General features: G+C 40.6%; 2 protein-coding genes and 1 long non-coding RNA gene across 11 annotated transcripts in view; 2 read left to right on the top strand and 1 right to left on the bottom strand.

Moving 5' to 3' along the window:
• USP15 (ubiquitin specific peptidase 15) overlaps positions 1-16381 on the top strand; it is a 62017-nt gene extending 45636 nt beyond the window's left edge. For all 6 annotated transcript variants that reach the window (XM_048501568.1, XM_048501565.1, XM_048501569.1 and 3 more), the window contains 11 exons: positions 1076-1159; positions 1250-1344; positions 1568-1759; positions 5402-5517; positions 5927-6199; positions 6843-6913; positions 7122-7237; positions 8204-8353; positions 10197-10300; positions 10385-10473; positions 14516-16381. In XM_048501568.1, the coding sequence (XP_048357525.1) occupies positions 1076-1159; positions 1250-1344; positions 1568-1759; positions 5402-5517; positions 5927-6199; positions 6843-6913; positions 7122-7237; positions 8204-8353; positions 10197-10300; positions 10385-10473; positions 14516-14695 (1470 nt within the window). In that variant the 3' untranslated portion in view covers positions 14696-16381. The remainder of the gene's footprint in view (positions 1-1075; positions 1160-1249; positions 1345-1567; positions 1760-5401; positions 5518-5926; positions 6200-6842; positions 6914-7121; positions 7238-8203; positions 8354-10196; positions 10301-10384; positions 10474-14515) is intronic.
• LOC125435379 lies at positions 5357-23156 on the bottom strand. The gene is made up of 3 exons (XR_007244886.1): positions 22888-23156; positions 18486-18589; positions 5357-5983 (listed from the first exon to the last, which is right to left on the bottom strand). It is a non-coding gene; the product is annotated as an uncharacterized LOC125435379 (long non-coding RNA).
• The window catches only part of MON2 (MON2 homolog, regulator of endosome-to-Golgi trafficking), a 92657-nt gene continuing 90724 nt past the window's right edge, over positions 23013-24945 (top strand). For 2 of the 4 annotated variants that reach the window (XM_048501563.1, XM_048501561.1), the window contains exon 1: positions 23013-23403. In XM_048501563.1, the coding sequence (XP_048357520.1) occupies positions 23293-23403 (111 nt within the window). In that variant the 5' untranslated portion in view covers positions 23013-23292. The remainder of the gene's footprint in view (positions 23404-24945) is intronic. The other 2 variants (XM_048501564.1, XM_048501562.1) reach the window with 1 other exon arrangement.

Below are 24945 nucleotides of genomic sequence, written 5' to 3'. Positions count from 1 at the left end.
ATTGGGTAGAAAATGTCGACAGAGAGAAATTTTTCTTTCTTTCTCACAATACTACAACCAGGGGGCATACATTGAAAATGCTGGGGGGAAGAATTAGGACTAATAAAAGGAAACATTTCTTCATGCAATGCATGATTGGTGTTTGGAATATGCTGCCACAGGAGGTGGTGATGGCCTCTAACCTGGTTAGCTTTTAAAAAGGGCTTGGACAGATTTATGGAAGAGAAGTAGATCTATGTCTACCAATCTTGATCCTCCTTGATCTGGGGTTGCAAATGCCTTAGTAGACCAGGTGCTCGGGAGCAGCAGCAGGCCATTGCTTTCACATCCTGCATGTGAGCTTCCAAAGGCATCTGGTGGGCCACTGCGAGTAGCAGAGTGCTGGACTAGATGGACTCTAGTCTGATCCAGGGGCTGTTTCTTATGTTCTTATAGTGTATAGATATTCTTTCATGATATTTTATGTAAGTAGTTTTATTGCTGCATTTTAAAGGTGTCTTCAGATCTTAATTATGTGCTGCAGCTAGTAATTTTTCAGTGTATTGCTAATTTACCATTATGAAAACAGAAGCTACTCTTCTGTTCAAGAGTTAGTATTGATCAGTGAGTGAAATGAGAAAGCAGAATTACAGTGCCATCCTAAGAAAAATTATATCCTAATTAAAATTATTTTGACTCAGCTGTTTTGCATGGTAAACCAATTGCCTTTCAAAATTTGAGTAACAGAAAGATACAGAATAAAACTTGTAATTTGGCAAACCTAGCTGTCAATGTTATCTATACATTTTATTTCGTCTCTGTTGAGTGATCATGCGTGAGCATTCATTAGAGATTCCCATACACCCAAAAGTCAAAGAATATAATACTTGGTTTGGTACCTTTTTTTTCCTTTACAGTATACATAAATAGCAGTTTCACCTATAGTGATAGATGTCTTCAACTGCATTTCCTTTATAGAGCAGGTTATATTCTCATAATGCTATGCTACTTAAATGTGCAAAAGTAGATGTTGAAACAGTTGTAATTAATTGTATCTCTATTTTTAAAGAATAGCGCTGTTGTGTTTTATTTTTAGTACAAAGTAATAGTTCCAAAAATTGGAAATATACAAGATCTCTGCACAGCATTGTCTGCTTTGTCTGGCGTTGCAGCAGATAAGGTAAGACATTTCAGAAGTTATCTATATAATATGAAATGTTACTGGTATGTCTAAACACATTGAAGTAATTCGAATTTTGTTTTCTTATAGATGATAGTTACGGATATATACAATCATAGGTTCCATAGGATATTTGCAATGGATGAAAATCTAAGCAGTATTATGGAGCGAGATGACATTTACGTGTAAGTACGGGAAATTCAGATACATCATGAATGTAGTTTTAAAGATTTTATCTGGTCTTTCCACCTTATGATCTTCAAGGTAGCTTACAAAATGTAACAGGTTAGTAATGAATGACACGTGTAAGCTGATGGACAGATATTTCAGCATTCGTTTTTAAGTCATCAAATAAAAGTATGCAGAAAAATTTAGTCATGTTTTAATTGTACCTCTTTGTTTATTTAGATTTGAAATTGGGATCAATAGAACTGAAGATACAGAGCAAATTGTAATTCCAGTTTGTCTAAGGGAGAAGTTTCGGCACAGTGGTTACAGTCACCATAGTGGTTCCACACATTTTGGTCAACCATTCCTTATAGCAGTGCCTAGGAACAATACTGAAGATAAGCTATATAATCTTCTGCTAGTGAGAATGTGGTATGTTAATGTCATTGCCTAAAGTCTTTGCTTATTTATTTTTTGTGCATAAGTAGTTTAAAGTAGAAAATAGAAAACTTTCAACTGGTTGTGGTGGGTTTTCCGGGCTGTATGGCCGTGGTCTGGTACAGGGGTAGGGAACCTGCGGCTCTCCAGATGTTCAGGAACTACAATTCCCATCAGCCCCTACCAGCATGGCCAATTGGCCATGCTGACAGAGGTTGATGGGAATTGTAGTTCCTGAACATCTGGAGAGCCGCAGGTTCCCTACCCCTGGTCTGGTCGATCTTGTTCCTAACGTTTCTCCTGCATCTGTGGCTGGCACCTTCAGAGGTGTATCACAGAGAAAAGTCTGTTTCACACTGTCTAGTGAGAAAGAGAATGTTTAGTGGGGTATATTGTCCATGTTCCAGGGTGGGGAACCAATCAGTAAGTATTTGGATGGAATTTGCTATGCAGAGTACATTGGTTGCGGGTGGGATTATCAGTCCATTTTTTAACTACTGGTAGCCAAGCTTTGCCAATTTTCAGAGTCTCTTCTTTCTTGTTGAAGTTGTCTTGGTGTTTGTGAATTTCAATGGCCTCCCTGTGCAGTCTGACATAGTAACCTTCCGAATTGTCCAGAATTTCAGTGTTCTCAAATAAAATGTTATGTCCAGTTTTGTTTAATACAGGAGTCAGCAACCTTTTACACCCAAAGAGCCATTTGGACCCATTTTCCACAGAAAAGAAAACACTTGGAGCCGCAAATACTTTTTGACATCTAAAATGAGAAAATGTCTGCCATGGAGGGTGAACTCAACAGCCATATTCCTGACTGATCATGGCCCCTGCCCTGGTCTCAAAAGCCACAGCTTCTGAGAATCTACCCCCAAATGTCCTGGGATTTGCCCGCCGGGGAGTTGGCAACCCTCGACAACCATGGCTGAGGATTATCTCGGCCTTCCTCCTTTCAACGATCTACAAGCTTACCCTCCACTGACTTACTCTGAAGTAAACCTTCCAAGATTCACGTCAAGGCTTTCCCCATGCGCTCCTTCCCTCCTTGGCAACACAGAAGCAAACAATTCCCACCCACCCCCCGCCTCCCCATCAAACAGCCCCAACGAGTGCAACCTTGCAGGGCTGCAGGTAATAACTCCTTCAAAACCTGACATTGTATTTCTCACCTGGACTTAGCCAGGCTGCCATCCGTCAGGAAAGCCCCTTGAACTCAGCGGAGCTCCGGGGGGGTCTGCAACCCAAGGTGGCACTGCTGGGGTCCCCCATGTGGTTCTGCCCCCAAGAAGGACCCAGGGGAGGGAGAAATGAGGCCACCCAAATCAGGGCCGACCCCTGACCCCCCCCATTCAAGGGGGACAGACTAAGGTTAGGATTGCGCTAAAAATCTGCGCTCCTGCAACTCCCTCCCATTTTCCACCTTTCACCGCAGGATCCACCAGCGGTGCTCCACCCCCACCCTGCACCGTCATCACTGGCATCAGCCAACCAGGCAGCTGGGACAGGGAAGCCAGAAGTGGCTTGGGATAGCCGTCTCGGGCTGTGCCTCTCTAGGAACAGGGACTCTTTCCCATTAACCCTTAGGGCAACTCTCCGAAGGAGGCTGAGAGGACCCAAGCTGTGTGGTGCCACAGTTCAAGGATGAAACCACAGGTTGCAGACTCCTGGTTTAACACATGTTCTGCAGGAGTCTATCGCATACCCTTCAGCTGAGGAAATGTCTACACAGGAACCACAAAACGCAGTATTCAGCTCGCATTAAGGAGCACAAAAGACACTGTCAGCTTAACCATCCTGAAAAATCTGCAGTTGCAGAACATGTGTTAAACAAAACTGGACAGAACATTTTATTTGAGAACACTGAAATTCTGGACAATTCGGAAGGGATGGCAGGCATCTTTTAAGGAGGGAGGGGAGATTTTTGGCTTTGGTTTTAGCTGAGGATGTTTAACTATTATTGCAAGCCACCTTGAATCAAGAGAAAACACCGGGCATAATTTTTTAAACAAAATAACCAAAAATAAAAAATCTATCTAAGCAATGCTGTTTTTCCCTTTTGAAACTATCTAAAGTAGCACTACATGTTACATGTTATTACACTATACTACATGTTATTACACTACATTACAGTTACACTACATGTTACATGTTATTATACATGTTACATGTTATTATACATGTTACAATAGCTTGTATAATAACTGCAGTACTGATGGTACATTTCAAAGTATATGGAAATAGTGTCAAGAGAGTAGCCATGCTGGTCTGCAGTAGAAGAGCTATATTTGAGTCCAGTTGCACTTTAGAGACAAACAAAATTTTGGGAGTATAAGTTTTGAGATTCAAAACTCCTTAAAAAGTAAGTTTTGACTCTTGAAAGCTCATACCCTGAAAACCTTGGCAGTTTCTAAGGTACTACTGGACTCGAAGCTTTTCTAAGTGCTCAGAGACTATGTGTTGCATATTTTGACAGGTATGAATAGTGGGGACCAGAAGGGGATATCTCCCCCTCCAAACCAAGGACATGGGTAAGGGGGGGTTCCCAGGTTCAAACCCCTCCCCCATTACATGTCCAAAGCTCCGCTCCCCGTTTGTGGGTTTTTTGGTATTTTTTAGTGTTTTTTCTATTTTTGGCCTGTAGAGGGTGCAGCTTTTAGGCTAGCAGGACCAAAATATCGGGAATTTTTTGGGAGATTCTCCTGATGATACCACCCAGGTTTGGTGAGGTTTGGTTCAGGGGTTCCAAAGTTATGGACTCCCAAAGGGAATGCCCATCCCCCATTTTTTCCAGTGGGAACTAATAGAAGATGGGGGCTACACCTTTGAGATTGCACCCCTGACAGCAGTTACCCCCCAAATTTCCCCAGATTCTCCTTTTAAATCCATTCCTTTTGTCATGGATTTAAAGGGAAAATCTGAGGTCCCCAGTTTAAACATTGAAAGTGATGCTTTTTCAGGGTGGGGGATAATCCACCCCAAAACAGCATCAGTTTCAATGTTGTTAACTGGGGACCCCAGATTCTCCCTTTAAGATGGATTTAAAAGGAGAATCTGGGCTTCCTAGTTTAAACACCATTGAAAGTGATGCTGTTTGGGGCTGATTTCCAGCATCACAGCAGCCAACCACGGGAGGGGGGGCGGGGGCGCACAACTCAGATTTGCACTGGGCTCCATTTTTACTTGCTACGCCTCTGCCCAGAGGGGAGGGCAGAAGGGACTGCCAGCTGGGAGCCCAGCCAGTGGGGGGGGGCAGGGGAGTCTGCTGTTCTGAGCCTCGGAGAGCTGCTTTTATAAGCACTGAGACCGGGGTGGGACTTGGAGAGGTGTGGTCACGCTCCCAGGGGTGCGTGGGGGCATGCCCCCTGAACCAACCCCATAAAAAATCTATTCCTACGTCACTGCTTCAAACCCACTTTTTTTCTGGCTTTGACACGTGTTTTGAGGACAGCATGCAATCAGTGATGTTTGTTTGTTGATTTCTTGCAACTGTAAAATAATACGGCAGAACTATTAATGCTCCCAGGTTTATTCATTGCATCATGCAAATATATTTCACAGGTCAAAGGAATATGATAAAATAAGTCATATGAATTTTTATTGCAACTAATTTTTATTTTTGTTCCAACTACTTGATGTTTTTAGTCGATACGTGAAAACCTCTACTGAAACAGAAGACACTGAAGCATCTTTGCAGTGCTGCAAGGACAATAGTATAAATGGTAATGGCCCAAATGGAATTCATGAAGAAGGATCCCCAAGTAAGATTTGAGTATCATACTGTTGTTTTGATTCAGTTTTGAGGGAAAGGTTCTAAAGTATGTCTTTCAGTATTCCTTTAGTTTTTCCACAATCCTTCGTGTTATGGCAGCTGTCCTGCAAGTAAAAAGAGAACTCTTGCCAGGCTCTGACATGTATAGAGAAGGGGCTTACAGTTTATACCACTTCTGCCCAGTCAATTGTTAATAGAATGCACAGCATATTTAAAGAAACTTGGAGCTAATTGTTACACACGTGTGTATTCATAGACTTCAGCATCAAGTGATGCCCTTTATTTTTAGCATGATATTCATCCATGCTTTCATTTTGCTTAATGAAAATAAAAAGTAAATACATTGCTGTTTGAATAAGAAGTAGTGTCAGTTTCATTGATTGTATCCTTCATTCCAGGTGAAATGGAAACAGATGAACAAGATGATGAATCAAGCCAGGATCAGGAACTTCCTTCTGAAAATGAAAACAGTCAGTCAGAAGATTCTGTTGGAGGAGATAATGACTCTGAGAATGGGTTGTGTACAGAGGACTCCTGCAAGGATCATCTTATGGGACACAAAAAAAGATTGTTCACATTCCAGTTTAACAGCTTAGGCAATACCGATATCAATTATGTCAAAGATGATATCAGGCATATTAGATTTGATGACAGGCAACTTAGGTTAGATGGTAAGTTTTACAATGAAATACATTTTATTCTGCTCAATTGTGTTCTTGGATATTACTTTGTAGTATCATATCTGCTGGTTGATGTCATTTCGAAAACCTTAACTGATCTTTTTAGCTTGCCTATATGAGCTATCCTAGTCTTTGCACTTGATGAAAGTCCAGTTCGAATGTCATGGAGGAGAGAGCAGTAACCGTAATGTAGTGGTTAGAGAGTTGGAGTAGGATTTAGGACAAGATTCAAACTTGTGCTTGACCATGAAGCTTCCTGAGTAACCTTGGACCAGTGTCTCTCTTTTTCAACTTCCTCTACTTTGAGGGATTTTTATGAATTTTTTTTGGGTGGAGTGGGGAGAATGATTGGAGAAGGGTAGGATGAAAATGTGCTAAGTAAATATAATACTACACTTGACGAATGGTTCTTAAGTTGTGCTCCTGTTCTCCACAGCTCACTGTTAAGAATTTCATGGTACGATATGTTATATAGTGATCTAGCTGCATTTAATGTTGAACAATTTTTTAAAAATCACGTAGTTTTCTTAGGAGTACGTAAAACAGTGATTTAATGTATTTTGGTTACTAGTCAGCATGATTAAATCAAAATGAATTTGATATATTTTTAACTAGTTTGTATTTTGCTTTTTAGAAAGATCTTTCTTGGCTTTGGACTGGGATCCCGAAGTTAAGAAGAGATACTTTGATGAAAATGCTGCTGAGGTATGTGGGTTTTAGTACATATGCAGCAGTATTACAAAAAATGGATAGTAAAGATTTATATGATTCATTTAAAGTAAAATGGGCCTCTTGTTCTTTTTGGGTTAGCTTTCCAAATGTAGGAGCATGTAAAATATCTACTGTGAGGTTATATCACTAAAATGAGTTTTGTTTCATTTGTTCTCTTAACTCAAGAAATACTTCTCTTTAGGATTTTGAAAAGCATGAAAGTGTGGAATACAGACCTCCAAAAAAACCCTTTGTGAAATTAAAAGATTGCATTGAATTATTCACAACTAAGGAAAAGCTTGGTGCTGAAGATCCATGGTAAGAGCCCAAATGCAACCAATGTGCTGATATTGTTTCTCAGACTAGTGGGGAAAGTATTTGCTGCATTTCTGTAGTGATCAGTTCACCTTTATATTCCCAAGTAGTAATTAATCTAAAACTCTAAGCAACAGCTGCACCTTACTATTAGACTGGTTATTTCACTGTAGTCCTCATACACAAGAGTGCCTTCCTCATTTGAGTGTGAATGATGTTCCTGCATCTTCTAGGGAAAAAAATGACTAAAATCTCATGAACACTAAAACGAGGCTTTCTGCTGGACTGGAAATTATGTAATGATTCCAAGAATCCCTGTTGCTGGAAGCTGTCATGCAAGAAAGCTTATTATCTCTACTCCAGCATTGTCTCCATTCACATTTTTGCATGGGCATATCAGGCAGCCATTCATTTCCATGGAAGAAAGAAAAGTCTACCTTGGGGCTAAACTGGTCTTCCCTAGTGCTAGATCTCAGAGTTGGGTCCTTGACTTCTCCATGTGGTTCAAGGAACCATGGGTGTGATCCCAAAGTCAACTCCAAATCTTTCTCTTGGTAACATCCCAAGGACCGTAGCTGAGAGCGTGAGTTATATCTGAATAGGACATGTGTCCACCTGCTTCTACAGCTCATAAGAGTAATCATATGTCCTTTCACAGATAATATCAGGCTAGAGACAATAGAGTCTTAATGAGCATTTGCACTTAATTTTCCATTCACATACTGTGAGAAGCAGAGGGTTCAGGTTCCTTAGGCCTCAGATTAAATGGATGCTGTATGTCTCTCCAGTTCAGACAGTTGATTGGTAAAACACTCTGAAATAAACTAGAATAGGTTGTTTGCTTGTGTAATGTCACAGAAATGTATGTATGGGGGGGGGGGGGAGAGGGGCAATCATGCACAACATTAATGAGATATACCTCAACTTATCATAAACAAGATTTTGACATGATGAATTTGTATTTTCCAGGTATTGCCCAAACTGTAAAGAACATCAGCAAGCTACCAAAAAGCTGGATTTATGGTCACTGCCACCAGTATTGGTGGTGCATCTAAAACGTTTTTCTTACAGCAGATACATGAGAGATAAATTGGATACTTTGGTTGACTTCCCAATAAAGTAAGAGAATGTATACATTCACTGACAGTTAGCTGTCATGTTTACATTGGTTATCATGTTAATTATGCTTCTAGGAAAGAGCAGAATTCCCTGTTCAATTTGTATTTTGATTTAGTGGGCATCAAGCTACACATCTTCCGGCAAGTAATCTAGGCAGAGGATGGAGAATTAGAAAATCTGTATGAAATACTGTGTCTTGTAAAGTGCCTTGTTAAAATAAATAATAACAGTATTTACCATGTCTAGAATCTAGATTATCTCATCTACGTCTTTTGCTGGTGATGTTTCTCAGATTTTGTTGCTATGAATTCCTGTTTCTGCATTAAAATATTGACCCTATATTTCCCTAAATAAAACTATACTGTCAACAAAATCTTCCCCAGTTTTGTCAGCATTTTCCTTCCCTCTGCTTGCTACATTTCTAAGTGATCTTGTCTAAAACCTTGTTTTAACCTTTTACAAATAAATAATAGCATAGGAAATTTGTAGTTGTGCCCTCCCAAAATCAAACATCAAAAAGCACAAGCCAGATGTGATAATGTATTGTTGAAGGTTTTTGCAGCTGGAATCAACTGGCTGTTGTGGGTTTTCCCGGCTGTGTGACCATGGTCTGGTAGTTTTTGCTCCTAATGTTTTGACCTCATCTATGGCTGGCATCTTCAGAAGCATGACATGGTAAGATCTGTTTCTCTCTCTGTACCATGAAGATAAATACATCTTGCCATGGCATGCCTCAGAAGATGCTAGCTATAGAAGTGGGCAAAACATAAGGAGCAAAAACTGCTAGACCACGCCACACAGCCTGGAAAACCAACAACAGCCAGATGAGATAACTTTGCTTGGTGTAGTAGGTTTGTATTGTGTATTAGTCTGCCCATTTGTCCTTGCATTTTTGTACCACCGTTCTTCCTAGGAGTGTACAGTGGAATATGTAGATCACTTATTTCCCATGCTAACAACACCCTTTGAAATGGATTAAGTTAAGAGAATGAATGACTGGTCCAAGGTTACCCAGCGGGCTTTATGAGAAAGCTTTTAACTTGAGTCTCACCTGACATTAACCTCTACATAGTACTGCTGCCTCAGATGGCCTGCACACAGCTTTATCCCAAGATCCACACAGCTAGTTCAGTGTGTCCTAAAGGGCTCTGTGTAGAATGAAAGCAGCCTAGCCAGCCAGCACGGTGGTTACAGGAAGCACCAGGTACTGAACACTGAAAGGGGAAGGGGGACCATGTGTCCTAGTTGGATGCCTTGCCCACTAGGCATGTGTCTTGAGTTGCCCTGCATTTAATGTTAAATATTATATAGTGGATTAAATTGCCATCACAGTGCTTATTACTCAGAAGTAATGTAGCTGGCCCTAAAAATGAGCTTTGTGTGAATTGCATTGAATAGGCGAGGTAAGTAAATCAGGTTTTCTTAAATGATGCTATTAATTTAGAAATTGCATTGAAATATTAAATCAAATCATCTTTAGAGGTATTTTAAGAATACTTTTGTTTGCATTTACAAGGCTCTTAAATGCATTTATGCCGAGAGAAATCCCTGTCACTTTAAATACTTACAAAGAATAATTTATTAAAGTGAAGGAACTATGGTAACTCTAGTATTCTCCTTCATTTAAAGTGAACAAGACCTGTTTTGTTTGAGGCTTACCATCTCCTGCTTTAGGGGCAAGGATGATACATTTAAATTTTGATGAATACAAATTAAACATTTAAACTCCCAAACTTTTCAGTATGATTCATTTTTGCTTTGTTTTAGGTTTAGAGGCAGGCATTATAGCAAAAAAAAAACCCACATCCTGTTCGTCATTAATGTTGTTTTTTTCTTTAAACAGTGATTTGGATATGTCAGAGTTCCTTATAAATCCAAATGCTGGGCCTTGTCGATATAACTTGATTGCTGTGTCCAACCACTATGGAGGCATGGGAGGAGGACACTGTGAGTAATGTGTGTGTGTGTGATTTTTTTTTATGATCTGTTATCAAAGCTGCCAAGTAAAACTTTTTCCCCCTCATGCTACAGACACTGCTTTTGCAAAAAACAAGGATGATGGGAAATGGTACTACTTCGATGATAGTAGTGTGTCCACCGCATCTGAGGAACAAATAGTGGCAAGTAATTTTTTTCTTAAAACAAGAAAATGATGGTTGTCCATGAGCAAGCTTGAACACAGTTCAGCATATGTCTTTTACCAAAACTGTTTATGGTACCCTTCCTTTCAGCCATTTTCTTCTCCCCTCATCCTCCGATGTCACAAGGATTTTTTAAAAAATAAGTCTATTGCATTAGTGATGTAACGTAAAGGCACAGATACAACCCAGGTCAGTCTTATCAGCTTTGTCAGTTTCATTCAGAATGAGCAATTTCCAGTTATGTGTCCACAGTTAGGAGCAAGTGAAATTGACAGGCGAAGTTGTTTTGGAAGGAGGAAATTGACAAGGGATTACTGCAGTAAAGGACCATCATTACTGTGGCAGTCTTTTGACAATTTCCTCCTGTGAAAGCAAATCCCTTGTCAATTCCACTTGCTCCTAACTACAAATACACTATACCTTTGCCTTAATGTGACATCATTCATTCAGGGTGAAATGGACAAAACTGATACAATCAACCTGGGTTGTGTCTGTGTCCTTTCATTACATTGCTAATGCAATGGAAAAAATTTTTAAATCCTTTTGAAAATGGAGGAGGGGGAGGAAAAATGGTTGAAGGGTAGATTGGGAGACTACGCAGGGGCATGGATAAGGAAAGGTGTTTGGTGGGTTAAAAAAAATAATGACCATTTCAACATGATCACATGCCCAAGGGAAGCTACCTTGGAAATAGATTTTTTTTAAAAACCATTGTGCTTAAAGTACTCAGGAAAATAATGAAGGAAAAATTAAGGGAAAACATTTATAGAACCACATGGAGGAAAAAATGTGCAAAATTAAAAGAAAAAATGTAGAACAAGAGGAAGAGTTTGTATTTATACCCCACTTTTCTCAGCTGTAAGGAGTCTCAAAACCGCTTACAAAGTTCATTTTCCTTCCTCTCCCCACAACAGACACCTTGTGAGGTAGGTGGGGTGGGGAGAGAACTATGACTATCCCAAGGTCACCCGGAAGGCTTTATGTGTAGAACCAAAGAAACAAATCCAGTTCACCAAATAAGAGTCTGCCACACATGTGGAGGAGTAGGGAATCAAACCCAGTTCTCCAGATTAGAGTCCATCACTTTTAACCACTAGACCACACTGGCTGTAGCTTTTGGCAGCAAGATACATTGTAAACAACTTGTGCACAAAAGGCCTAGATCAGGGTAGGGAGACCCTCTTGACTCTCAGATGTTCAGAGATAAACTAGAGTCAGTTATTCCCATCAGCCCCTACCAGCATGGCCAATTGGCCATGCTGACAGAGGCTGATGGGAATTGTAGTTCCTGAACATCTGGAGAGCCGCAGGTTCCCTACCCCTGGCCTAGATGACATTTGAAAAGTTCAGAACGTCGCATTTGAGACGTACCTACATAACATCAGTTTGCTGAAGCTCATTTGACTTTTACTTTTGTGCAGGTCACTGAATTTATGCTGTTCAGCAATTCTTGCTTAGCAATAAGAAACAAAGGCCGTTTCCGCACAGCCATGCTGGGGGCTGTCATGCACGCCGACCCAACCCCCCCGGGACCATTCGCACAAATGGTCCCGGTAACGAATGGGAAGAGCGGGCGCCGCTGTGAGCCGCTCGTTGGTCCGGATCGACTCTACCTTCTCTGTGACCATCCGGGCGCAGACTCACTGAAGGTGCCATTAGGGGACACCCCCCTGCCCTGTGCGACCACTCCAGAGTCCCAGGGCAGGGGGGCGTGTCCCCAGGCCTCGGCGACGCGCCGGACGGTCACAGAGAAGGTAGGTCGATTGGGCAAAGGGGGGAGGGATGGCGCCTTCCAGCCGCCAAGGCCGCTACGCGACGTTGCTTCCAACAACCTGCGCTCAGGAGCGCAGGTGGGGAAAAATGGCGCGCTTCGTGCCCAGCTTGGGGGAGGCGTGGAGGGTGGCATGCTGGCCAAGCGCGAAAGAAAGCAGCTGGCCTTCATGCCCATCTTGAACAGCTCCCTGGGGACGGCGTTTTTGCCATCCCCAGGGCACTGTATTTGGCCCATGTGGAAGGGGCCAAAGGTACTGTAGTGATTCCTATAATTTAGTAACCATTTTCAGAACCACTGATCGTTATGTCACATCTACAGGTTCAATTGTCAATTTGGCATCTGCTCTGAACCAGGTTTGTTAATTCCAGAATTGATGCAAAGCTATTGTTCCTGGATCTTCTCCCATTCTGCACTTGATCAGTGAGAAAACCTGGAATCTTGGGGGTGCAGAAAAGCAGTGTAGAGTATGCAGGCGGTAGCTGGACATCCAAGTATTGCTGCTCAGCATTCAGCTGTTACACCTGGTGCCTCCATCCCTGGCCTTGGATACAGACAAGACTTGCAATGAAGGTAGAGGGGCAATGTGAAGAGAGCACGTAATCATCAGTGACCAGCAGTCAGGGTAATGAGGTAGTATGAAAGGGAATGGCAACTGCCAGAGTGTTCTAGTGATTTCAGCATTGCGTGTGGTTTCTGGTTTCTAGTGCTGCAAGTACTCTGCTAAGCACTGCATTGTCAGCCTGGAAAATACTTTTATTACATTTTGTCTTTCGTTAGTTTTCTTATGTTCTGTGAAATAAGTCATTAATTGAAAAGTCATCTAATTTTTCATCTGGGATTCCAAATATTTTTTTTTCCTTCAAGATGTTTCCTCCCTATTGTTCATTAATGTGGCCAAATGAGGTTCCTAGCCAGCTGTTTCTTCATTGTCCAGTATATGGTGCTAGTACATTAGGATAAAATTACACTTAGAGATAAAAGCTTTGTCCAAGAGAAGCCAACTAGATTGTTATTCAGAAAACCCAGTCTTTTTATTAATTAGTATATGCAGACTTTAACAAACATGGGATAATTTTTATGGATATATCACAATATTTCATTCATGATCAGAGAACTGTAAGAGAAAGCTCAGGTTGAATTTATCGAAAGCTTGTAAGCTTCTGATTTCACAGACCTGAAAAACTGTCCATTTTCTTTTCCCCCAGCCTTCTATATTTTTCAGGAAAAGTATAAATACAATTTTAAAAAGCAGCAGTTCACAGATGAATTCCACTTTTTGTTTCAGTTTAAGATGACAATACATATAAGCAGATTTTCAAAATATTGTTGAGAAAAAGTAGAAATAGTTCTCTTTCATTTAGTGCTGTTACTTTCCTCAGCAGCAAATATTAATTGCAGTTGGCTAGCAGATTAAGTGAAGTCTTCAGGTTTTTCATCTAACCAACATGGTGTAGTAATTAAGAGCTGCAGACTGTAACCTGATGAACTGGGTTTGTTTCCCCACTCTTCCACATGAAGACTGCTGGGCTAGTCACAGTTCTCTCAGAATTCTCTCAGCCCCACCTACCTCACCAGGTGTCTGATGTGGGAAGGGGAATGAAAGGTGATTGTAAGCTGCTTTGAGACTCCTTAAAAAGTAGATAAAAGTGGGGTATAAAAAACCAACTCTTCTTCTCTGCCACCTCTCTCCACAAGTATGTTGTTACTATCTCAAATAGGACAGTTTTCATATCCCCCTTTCATGGTCCATCATGTACCATTTATACTTGGACTTACATTTCTTGCTTCTGTTTAAGGACTTTTAATGTCCTTTGCTCTAACTTTCCCTCTCAATTTCCCTTGAAAGCCTCTTTTATCCCAAATACACACACCCAACCTGAGCAATCCCAGTGCTCAGAGAATTTATTATAGTTTAATTGTTGCTGTCTTACTGCAGCTTGAATTTGTGTTTGAATAACAGCAAACTCTGAATTGGATGCTGAAATGGCAGCTTCACCTTGCTTTGATGTACAGGTCAGCTGGGTTTTCTATGAGATCAGAATTTATAAATGAAATGTATGGGACATGAAGGAAATCTTGCATGGGTTACATTAAAGATGGGAAATTTTCTGTTCCTGTTTTTGAATAGATCTCTTTTTAGTGTTCCATCAGTTCCTACAGTAAGAGTAAGACTTGAAATGCATGCAGATAGTGACAGAAAAAAGACAGTTTTTTATAACACTAAACATATATTTTCTTATTTTACAGTCTAAAGCAGCCTATGTGCTCTTTTACCAGAGACAGGACACAATCAGTGGAACTGGTTTTTTCCCTCTTGACCGGGAAACAAAACAAGGTGCTTCTGCTGCCACCGGCATTCCATTAGAGAGTGACGAAGACAGTAATGAGAATGATATAGAGAATGAAAATTGTATGCACACTAACTAATGGAAGACCTAGAAGCCATACAGAGAGGGAAAAAGCTGTCTTGTGGGACACTTCTATCAAAACAGCAAAATTACCCACCAAATTAAAAATAAAATCTGAGATGGGAAATTTCAGATGACAGAATGTAAATCCTTATTACATTTTAACTTGTGCAGTACTTGAAGTGAAACACAATGAAAAACATTAACAGAATTTGTCTCTACAATCTTGTATTCACAAGCTATATATAGGAAATCACAAATAAACCCCTTTACAGTTTCTGCTGCAGTTTGGATGGATTATGGTTTCTTTTTTGATGCAAGTTAATATCAGCTCTTTGTGGATTTGGTCTTTTGTGTTAACATCAAAAGAATATTACCGCAGATTCTGGATTTTGGGATGGGTATGTCTGTATACCTGTAACAAATACTGATTTACCTAATATATGTGATACATAAGTGCAGCAGTATTCTTCGAACACCAGATTTTTCAGTTTTTTCCCTGAAATAAATGTTGACTTAAAATAAATAACAAACATCAAAATCATGATAAAAGAAAACTTGAAAAGGTGTTTTAACCTTTTTTGGTATAAGTAATCTTCCAGAATATTATGTTCATCTTACTGCTGCTGTGGAACAGGTTCTGGATTTCATGCTGCATTAAGGAATTGAATTTTTCAATTAAATGTAAGTATCCCTCATTGCTTGTTGGATCTACTTTGTACACATAATTCCTGTTACCTTGCTTATAAGATGTGCGTAACTTTAATCTGGTGTCAGTCCAAAAATTTTAATTGTGCTGTAAGTCCCTCTCCCCCATTTTGGTAGTTTGTTAACTTACAAACTACATACCGTGTAATAGGGTCCGATTTTTAATAGTAAACTGTATTCATAGTAACGACTGTGCATCAAACTTAGATGACTTTTCCATATAACTTGCCTTCAAATTGTAAATGGACAACTGGTTTAAAGATAGGTCTGTTAATTTTTCATGTGTGTTCTTGGTGGAATTCACCATAGCCTTACATCTTATCTCAAAAGGTAACTTAATATAGAAGAATTGGCATTTGCATGTTCAAGAGTCAGAACCTGTACAGTAAGTAGATAAAGGATACACACCTTGAATTGGATTTTAATTACTCATGTTCAAGGAGTCTGGGATGCCAAAAATAAGTGTTGACAGTTTGAAACATTTTTTTTATTTCCTGCTTTCCCTTTGATATAGTTGGAAGAATGTATTGTTGATTCATATACAATACTGCCTTTGATAGGAGCTCCCTATGTGTGGAGGCACACTTCACATATCTACTACCTGAAATCCCACCATTGTTAAAGCAAAAAGTATGATCTTCACTTGAACTAATCAAATACAATAGGTTATGAATTGTGTATTGTAAATAAAGTTCACTCTGTGAGTGCACATTTTGGTAAATTATTTATTTATGTTAGCATTGAAAAGTTTAAAATTGCATTTGACCAGGATTAAAATTAGGTTTGTGGACATGGCTTTGCTTTATACTTTGATATTAAAAGCTGGTGTTTCATCCTGGTATTTTAAAGCTGCTTTCTGTTTTTTGTTTTTTTTATGTAAGCTAGCCTCCTGCATGACAGAGGTTAAAAATTGTCTGCACTTGAATTCACTTGGGTTTACATTTGAAATGCGCATGTTTTATTTATACAAATTTCAATAAAGCTATTCAAGGCCTTACTTAGTCTTTTTAGTTTCTTACAAGAAAGCTGTGGGACTAGATCACCATTGTGAAGAGCGAACACTGCTGCAAAACCAACACTGAGGTTCATGCTTTAAGCAACTGGATGAAATTACTGAAGTGACCAAGTTTTCAGCCATTTTAAAATATTCCTAAAAGAGTTGACTCAAAGCTTTAGACGTATGTAACACAGTTCTTCCTGAAGTGCAATACTTCAGTATCTAGCATTTCAGAAGTGATTTCAAAATCTCAGCACACTAAACAGAATACTTCTTTTTGCCATGCTAGCTTTCCAACTACAGGAGGGTTTTTTCCCATGTAGGTATGTAATCCCACATTCCTTACCTTCAATTACTCCAAAGTAAGTAAATAGGTGATTGTTCACAAGGTGTCTTTGTATAGACCCCAGTGTAGCTTATTTCTTAATGTCACTCTTCTGGTAGCATTAATTGGTATAATTGGATTGGTATTTTTACTTGAAAGCAGAGGCATACCTAGGCAAACTGGAGCCCTGGGCAAAACCTGAGTTTGATGCCCCCCCATGAGCGGCCATCCTCCCCACCGTGACCAAACAATGATTTTTTCCACCAGGTCGTTTCAAAGTCACCATCACATTATAGAACATGCCCCAACTCACAAATCTGAACACAGCAGTGGGGCCATGCCACACAGCAGAAATAATTTTTGGAAAATGTTTTCAAAATGTTTTATTACTGTTATGAAAACATTTTATGGTGTTGTATCTAATCCCCCAACTGGGGGAAACAGCATCACTTTCAATGTTATTTAAACTGGGGACCGCAGATTCTCCCTTTAAGGTGGATTTAAAAGGAGAATCTGGGCTCCCTAGTTTAAACAAGTGATGCTGGAATCCACCCCCAAACAGCATCACTTTCAATGGTGTTTAAACTAAGGAGCCCAGATTCTCCTTTTAAATCCACCTTAAAGGCAGGATCTGGGGTCCCCAGTTTAAACAACATTGAAAGTGATGCTATTTTGGGGTGGATTCTCCCCCACCCTGAAACAGCATCATTTTCAATGTTAAAACTGGGGACCTCAGATTCTCCCTTTAAATTCATGCCAAAGGGGGTGGATTTAACAACAACGACAACAACAACCTTTATTAGGCATTGAGAGAATAAAGGAAAGAAAGAAAACAAGCATTGGCAGGAAGGGAGTGGATTTAAAAAGAGAATCTGGGGAAATTTAGGGGGTGCCTGTTGCCAGGGGTGCAATTATTAAGATAGCAGCACCAAAATTTCAGAGTATCTTTGTGAGACCCTACTGATGATACCACCCAGGTTTGGTGAAGTTTGTTTCAGGGGGTCCAAAGTTATGGACCCTCAAAGGTGTAGCCCCTATCTCCTATTAGTTCCCATTGGAAACAGTGGGGGATGGGGGCACTCCCTTTGGGAGTCCATAACTTTGGACTCCCTAAACCAACCTTCACCAAACCTGGGTGGTATCATCAGGAGAGTCTCCCGAAAAATTCCTGGAATTTTGGTGCTGCTAGCTCAGGGGTCTGCAACCTGCGGCTCTCCAGATGTTCATTGACTACAATTCCCATCAGCCCCTGCCAGCATGGTCAATTGGCCGTGCTGGCAGGGGCTGATGGGAATTGTAGTCCATGAACATCTGGAGAGCCGCAGGTTGCAGACCCCTGTGCTAGCTTAAAATCTGCTCCCCCTGCAGGCCAAAAACAGAAAAACTCTGAAAATACAAAATCCTTCACAAACGAACATGCAATTTTGTCGCCCACCACAAGGTGGCGCCCTGGGCAGCTGCCCACTTTGCCCAATGGGAGGAACGCCTCTGCTTGAAAGGCTTGTTTAGTAGGAGAAGTTAACATAGGCCTGCCAGCATATAGTATCTAAATGTGATGGTACTCAAACTTTAGACTGGGGAACAGATTGAATAAAAATAATGGTAGACATCAATGTCCTATAATGTATTTCCCAAATTATGGAATGAACTGATTTCTAAAGTCATTTATTAATCCAGCGGATACTTTCAGGCATATCTAGACCCAAACAATAAAATGTTAGCTTTCAGAAAAGTATTTCAGAAACACAAACCTCTCCAGTTTTAAATATGGTGACTCACATTGCTGGTATAAGGTGTCCATTTTACCTATGGAATCACTGGCTTCTTACAAGGATCTGGTCATTGCAAGTCAGCCATAACATGGCTTCATCCAGAAGAACTTCCTGTCAGCATAAAAGGTACATATTTACTATGTGCAATTCAGAAGATATCTTTCTCTCACTGCTGAGCCCTTTGCATCCAGCTGGTGCTGAGTAGAAAACTCAAAATATATTTTGCTGCTGTTTTTCACCACTGTGTTCATGAAAGAGTGGAAGGACAAGCCCAGCCTGGCTAGTGTGGGACTAGGAGAGAAAAGGTGGGGGGTATAAATCCAAACTCCTCTTCTTTTTCTTCTACATATCATTTAGATAAGGACCAACAAATTGGTACCCTGCAGAGGAGCACATTCAGGTGTCATGTGAAACATGCTTTCCTACTACAGAGAAAAGTAATGTTCAAGGTAAGAAATCCTGGCATAGAGATATCTGAAAAATCAAATAGCTGGCACATGCTGGGAATTGTTTTTAAAAAGCAAACCTTTTTAGGCTGTCCTCTGGTTACCATTTATTTTAAGCCTTCAGTAATAAAATTTTATTCAGAATACCATAGCAGTTTCTGATAAACGTAACACAGGTACAACTGCGTTCTTAACTGAAGGAACTGGATATATGCATTAGCGAGAAACAGGATTTTATTATTGTTGACATATTTTGCTGTGCCTTAGCAGGGCAACTAATTGATAACTATGTTTAAATGGTAAACAGAAAGGAATTAAACAGATTGATGGAGGGATAAATATATCAATAGCTACTACCCATGGTGACTAAATAAAACCTCCATATACAGAGGCAGCAAATATCTCAATACTTGTACTAATAGGAGGCAACATCCAGGGAATGCCTTCGCCTCTATTAGCTGGCCCTCCCAGGCTGCTGGAGAGCCACTGTGAAACAGAATGTTGGATTAGATGGATCTCTGGCCTGATTCAGCAGGTGTACTGTGTTTTTGGGAGCAATGTTCCGGTGAGAAAATGTTGACAGAAATGTGTTTTTTAAATTTTTAATTGATATTTTGGATTGATATATTTACATTCATTTTACAACCTTTTATTACATCCTTAATATCTTTTACCCCCTTTTTTTACCCTCCCTCCCACCCTCCACATTCTTTCTTCTCTTCTTCAAATGTGCAGCAGCAGGTTCATTCTTTTAACTCTTCTTTTCCATTTATCTTCTGTAATTCCAACTTCAGTCATCCAATCTGTGAATTCTGTCCAAATTATCATCATGTCCATTTATTTATCTTGCCATATCTGGTTTCTTGGCATTATTCCAAAAATTTCTAGTTGTACTTGTTCCCATACATATTCCAGCCATTTCTGTATAGTCCATAAATTCTTATCTTTCCATCCCAACGCTATTACAGCATGAACTGCTCTTATAATTAATTTAAACATTAACCTCTGTCTTTGTTCTATTTCTCTATTATCAATTATTCCTAGAAACAATATGTCTATATTTATCCTTATTTGTACTTTTGCATATTTTTCTATTTACGGCAAGACATATTTCCATCATTGTTTAACCACCTCACATTTCATCCACATAAGTATATTGCTTTTTTATCCCCTCAATGCCAACACTTTAGACTGAGTCCTTTTATCATATATGCCAATTGCTTCGGGGTTCTGTACCATTTTAACATTATTTTTTTCTCCAACTCTGCATATTTCTCAATTTTTTTCTTATTTATATTATCTATTATTTTTTGAATAATATCTTTATCTTTTACACCATTTTGTTTCCATTTTTATGTAATGGCTCTTACTATGAATTCTTTATCATCAACCATCAATTTGTATATATCCCCCAAAATTCTCCCTGCCAAATTTGACAGAAATGTGACATCCCATAAGACTTGCAAAAAAAGTGCTTCAATATTTGTTTTCCTTAACTGGAAGGAGACAGCTAGTGACTATAGAAAATGTTTTAATGCTAAATGTGCTTGATAACGTGCCAGAAGGAAATCATAACAGCATCTTCTGACAACACCAAACATGGAAACAATACACTGTATATATTTGATATTTTTGAAGTAGGCAATTGCGTACAATACAGTAGATCATAACAAGCAGAGGATGATGAAGGATGGAAGCTCGCTGTCACATTTAGCTCTTTTGAGTATTACAGGTATGAGATCTGGTATAACAATGTTTGTCCACCCATGTAAGTGTACCCAATTTCATTTGCTTTGCCTGCAAGGGAAAATGAAGAATATAAAACTCTTCAATTCCAAGTTTCTTATTTGCAGACAAACCAAGGAATTCATGGGTGCCCATGTTTGTGAGAGCTTTGCACCAAAGAGCTTATGAGGGGCTAGATATGCAGTTTGCATACTTAGTGTATTTCCAAGATAATATCAGAAGCTTGTTTTGATGTGCAGAATAGTTCTCATGCGCATTTACCAGAGAAACAGTGGGATTCTTGGGGGAATGAATGGTGTAGTGATTGGGATGTCAGACCCAGGAGATCCAAGTTTGAATGCCTATTCTGCCATGGAAGCTTGCTGAGTGACTTTACGCCAGTCACAGTCTGTCTAACCTACCTCACAGAATTGTTGTGAAGACAAAACAGAGGAGACCAATGATGTAACGAGCTGACAGTGCTACTAAGGGGATGATATAATTTAAGTGCCTTGACTTAGATAGCCCAGGTTAGCCTGTTCTCAGATGGGAGACTACCAAGGAAGTCCAGAGTCGCAAGGCAGTGGCAAACCACCTCTGGATGTCTCTTGCCTTGAAAACTCTACATGGTCACCATAAGGGAACTGTGGTGTTGACAAAAAAGTAAATAAATGTTGAGGCTTGTACATTTAAAAGATGCAAGGGCCAAACATGCCACTTGAACATATCCCAGTTCCTTATTTGGGATGTACCTGCACTTTATGTGTTAAATGTTTCTACTACAGGAATCAGATTCATACAGTGGTATTACAGCCACCTGTATGAAGTACATGAGGTGCCTGGAATGCAGATTTAGTCATCAAGGAATGAATTCAGCATGCAGCAGTGTCATTATGAACCATTAAGATGACTAATGCAAGGATGATATTTCATGCAGAGATTACCAGAAGTTGATTTTACAAAATTTAGGGTAATGTGCATTGTTGAGTTTCTTTCTCTCTGTAGTGTGCACCTTTGTTCACTTGTTTAAACTATTTGGAGCTATTTCCTTTGTCATATTATTGACATTTATATTCTGAGTATGGTGCACTGTGGGTGGAGTAATATTGGTAGATCCGTTAAGCGAATGTTTGGATAACTCAACTTTCTATTGATGACTTTGATATTTGTGGTACTTCGACCTTTTAGCTTGCCATTCAGTCATCCCTTGCCAGCTTAGTAATAGTAGTTGCTACTATTATAAGTTATTAGCAAACATAAAATGACAGAGAGAAAAACCTTATACAGGAATCACACCATCCATTTAAGTACAATGCTGGCACTATTATCAGTATTTTTGTATCTGCCTACCTAGATGCATTTAGAATTGGACTGCAAACTACAATTAAAGGTAAGTGGCAGGATGTTATTACAATAATTTTGAAGTCATGTGAGCAACCCTGTTGAAAGCAGACACTTTAATCATGCACACAAATCATGCAGTTAATCATGCCTTTTCACGGGACTGCTGCTGTCACGATTCTTGGGAGGCAACCTTTTTTTGTTTTTAATAAACAAACTAAAGGCTGCCAGGTTTGGGTCTCAGCTTGAGTACAGGAGAGCAAATGTATGGAATACTTCTACTACTGTTTAAGATGCTCTTTGTAGCATAGAGGAAGGGGTACTTGCTCTGTATCCAGTGGAGTAGCAGTTCTTCAGATATTGGAGGAAGTGAGCTCTGTCTCACAGAAGCTCATGCTGAATTAAGGTGCCACTGGACATTTGGGTTGTTCTGTAGACATGAAGGGAGTATACTTGGCCAGGCACTACTGTACACCCATCCCTTTCTGCAAGAGTGACTGATACTGTAGGGGTGTGTGTGGAAGGGGAGGGGAGGGGGCGTTTAAGCATTAATTTGAATGAGTAGCTATGATTTCTTTATCAAAAGACAATCTAACAATATTCTCTCACAGTAACTGTGATCCCCTGTCAAAGGTGTGAATTTACGACATAAAGCATAATAAGAGGTCGAGGACACAGGACAAGCAGTTGATCCCGGAGGTTCTTCCCGTTGCTACCTCAACTGCGATTAAATAAATAACGCAGGTAACTTCGTATTTTGTGTCAGGACACGTCTGAGGAAGGGACTCCGGCGCCTCTAAAAACCAAAGCCAAGATAAGGAACGCGCTCTGGTCCAGAAAGAGGGGCGCCCTGACCCACTCGGGACACCTCCACCCACCAAGCCGAAACCGACTCACGTGATCTTACAGGTCGACACGCTCTGGAGGCTCAGTGCAGGACTGAACACTTGCCTCAAAGGAAGCTCTAACCGCGCGCCTTTGGGGCCCCAAACCCTTCAGCTCCCGCCCCCCCAACGCTTCCTCAGCCGGTTGGAAAGCGTTTCCAGGGCCAGCGATCCCTGCTCCGCCCCGCCTCTTCCCGAGCCGCTGCGTGCGGAAGCGGGACTGACGTGCGGCGGCGGCGCCCGGCATTGTGGGAGCGGGAGTGGACGTGGCTTGGAGCGACCGGCCTTCCTCCTTCGCCGGACCGCGACTTCTCCCCCGCCTCCTCCTGGGTCTTTCTTGCGCTCTGGGGGCGCCGCCTCAGAAGACGGCCAGCTTCTGCTGCTGCTGCTGTCGCCTTTCCCGCAGCACGGCGGAGCCATGGCCGGCACTAGCAGTCCGGAGGCCGTGAAGAAGCTGCTGGAAAACATGCAGGGCGATCTGCGGGCCCTGAGCATGGAGTGCCGCAAAAAATTCCCGCCCGTCAAGGAGGTGAGAAGTTCTGGGATGAAAGAGCGGGGGAGGGGGGGGTTGACCCTGGGAGGTACCAGGCGCTGTACGAGATGGGGGTGTGTCTGGGGCAAAAAAACTCGCTTAAGAACTTGTTTTGGGGTTTCCTCCGCCTGCGCATAGTTGGCTTTTAGGGAGTCTGGGTGGGAAATAACGGGGCCTCGTTGGTCTCCCTTACGAACTGAACCCCGACCCGAGTAGAACTCTGACATGATGGTGTGTGTTGCAAAGTGGGTGGTCCATGTGCACCTTTCTGCCTTCGCCTCTAAAGGGTCTGGGTTGCACCTTACTCTTCAAAGACTTCGGTCTCTAGCAGACGAACTTTTTCATATCAGGCCATGGGGTCTTCTTTTGATAACTTTTTCAGCTCTGTACACACATGCCTAATTTCTTTGATTATCGGGCTACTTTGACAAGTTGAAATCCCTGTTTGAAGACTAGTGGTTGTCAAGCCCTGGCTGACAGAAGCAGGTGTCTATTTTTGCAGTGTATCCTCTTTTGGGTTATTATACATGTCAAACTTTCTCATCACTACCTACAAAGATTTCCTTTTACATGCTTGATAAATAAAAGTTTCAGATGTCATATGTGTAGTTAGCATGATACTTTTCAGCCAGTTTGTGGGCTGGATCTCCCAATTGTGAACATGAGTGACAGGCTGGAGTCTTTGTAGATGTCTTTTCTCTATTCTGGTGAGCTTGTGTGTGACTGTACCCACAGTCAGGTAATTCATGCTATAATTGTCTTTGTTACATTGCGCAAAACTGAGCAGTTCTGTCTTGCATATAAAATGCTATTTGTGAAGTGGTAGTTCCCCCAGCTGTAATACTAAGGATTTTCTTTTGTTTTTTCACTAAAGGTGTTTGATTACATGGTGTGACATGGTTAGTGTTAGTAAGTTAGTGTTAGTATTTCAGTATGGTACTTCAGTGCCCTTATGTGCCTCTGAGTATCTTTTACCATATATTCCAGTTACCATGTACTTTAAATGTTCTTATGTTCATATCCTGGTATATCAAGTTCTGAAGCCTTATTATATGGGTATGGACCAATTTTCCAGTACTATTATCCTGAAATGTCTGTTTCACTAGTAGGATTTGTTATGAGATCATAATTCCTTTTAACTATTTTTTGTTTTAAATAATTTTCTTTTGCTAATCAAGCTTTTTTACATCTTTTTTTCTCAGAGAAATGAAAGTTATATATGGTGTATAACTCAACTTTAGGTAGAATACTATGGGAAACGTTTATAAAATTATTAATAACTAGCGGCGCCCAGCCACTCGTTGCTGTGGCAATTGTCCTTCTCATCACAGTCTGCAACCCACACAGATGTCCATGCAGGTCCAATGATCCGCAGCATAGCCTTTTGGGGTGGTCAAATGGAATCCCTCTTTCCCTTTTCAATTCACATTGTTATATGGTGGTATATTTTTTTTTAGTATAAGGTAACCCTTTCCATTCCACAACGGAACTGTTCAGAGTGTGAATACCACTGTCCATGAGGCTGGTTGACATGCACAG

Source organism: Sphaerodactylus townsendi, linkage group LG06 (genome assembly GCF_021028975.2).
Source record: "Sphaerodactylus townsendi isolate TG3544 linkage group LG06, MPM_Stown_v2.3, whole genome shotgun sequence".
NCBI classification, from domain to species: Eukaryota; Metazoa; Chordata; class Lepidosauria; order Squamata; family Sphaerodactylidae; genus Sphaerodactylus; species Sphaerodactylus townsendi.
Note: the sequence above shows the minus strand (reverse complement) of the source record. Positions and strands in the feature narration are given on the sequence as shown.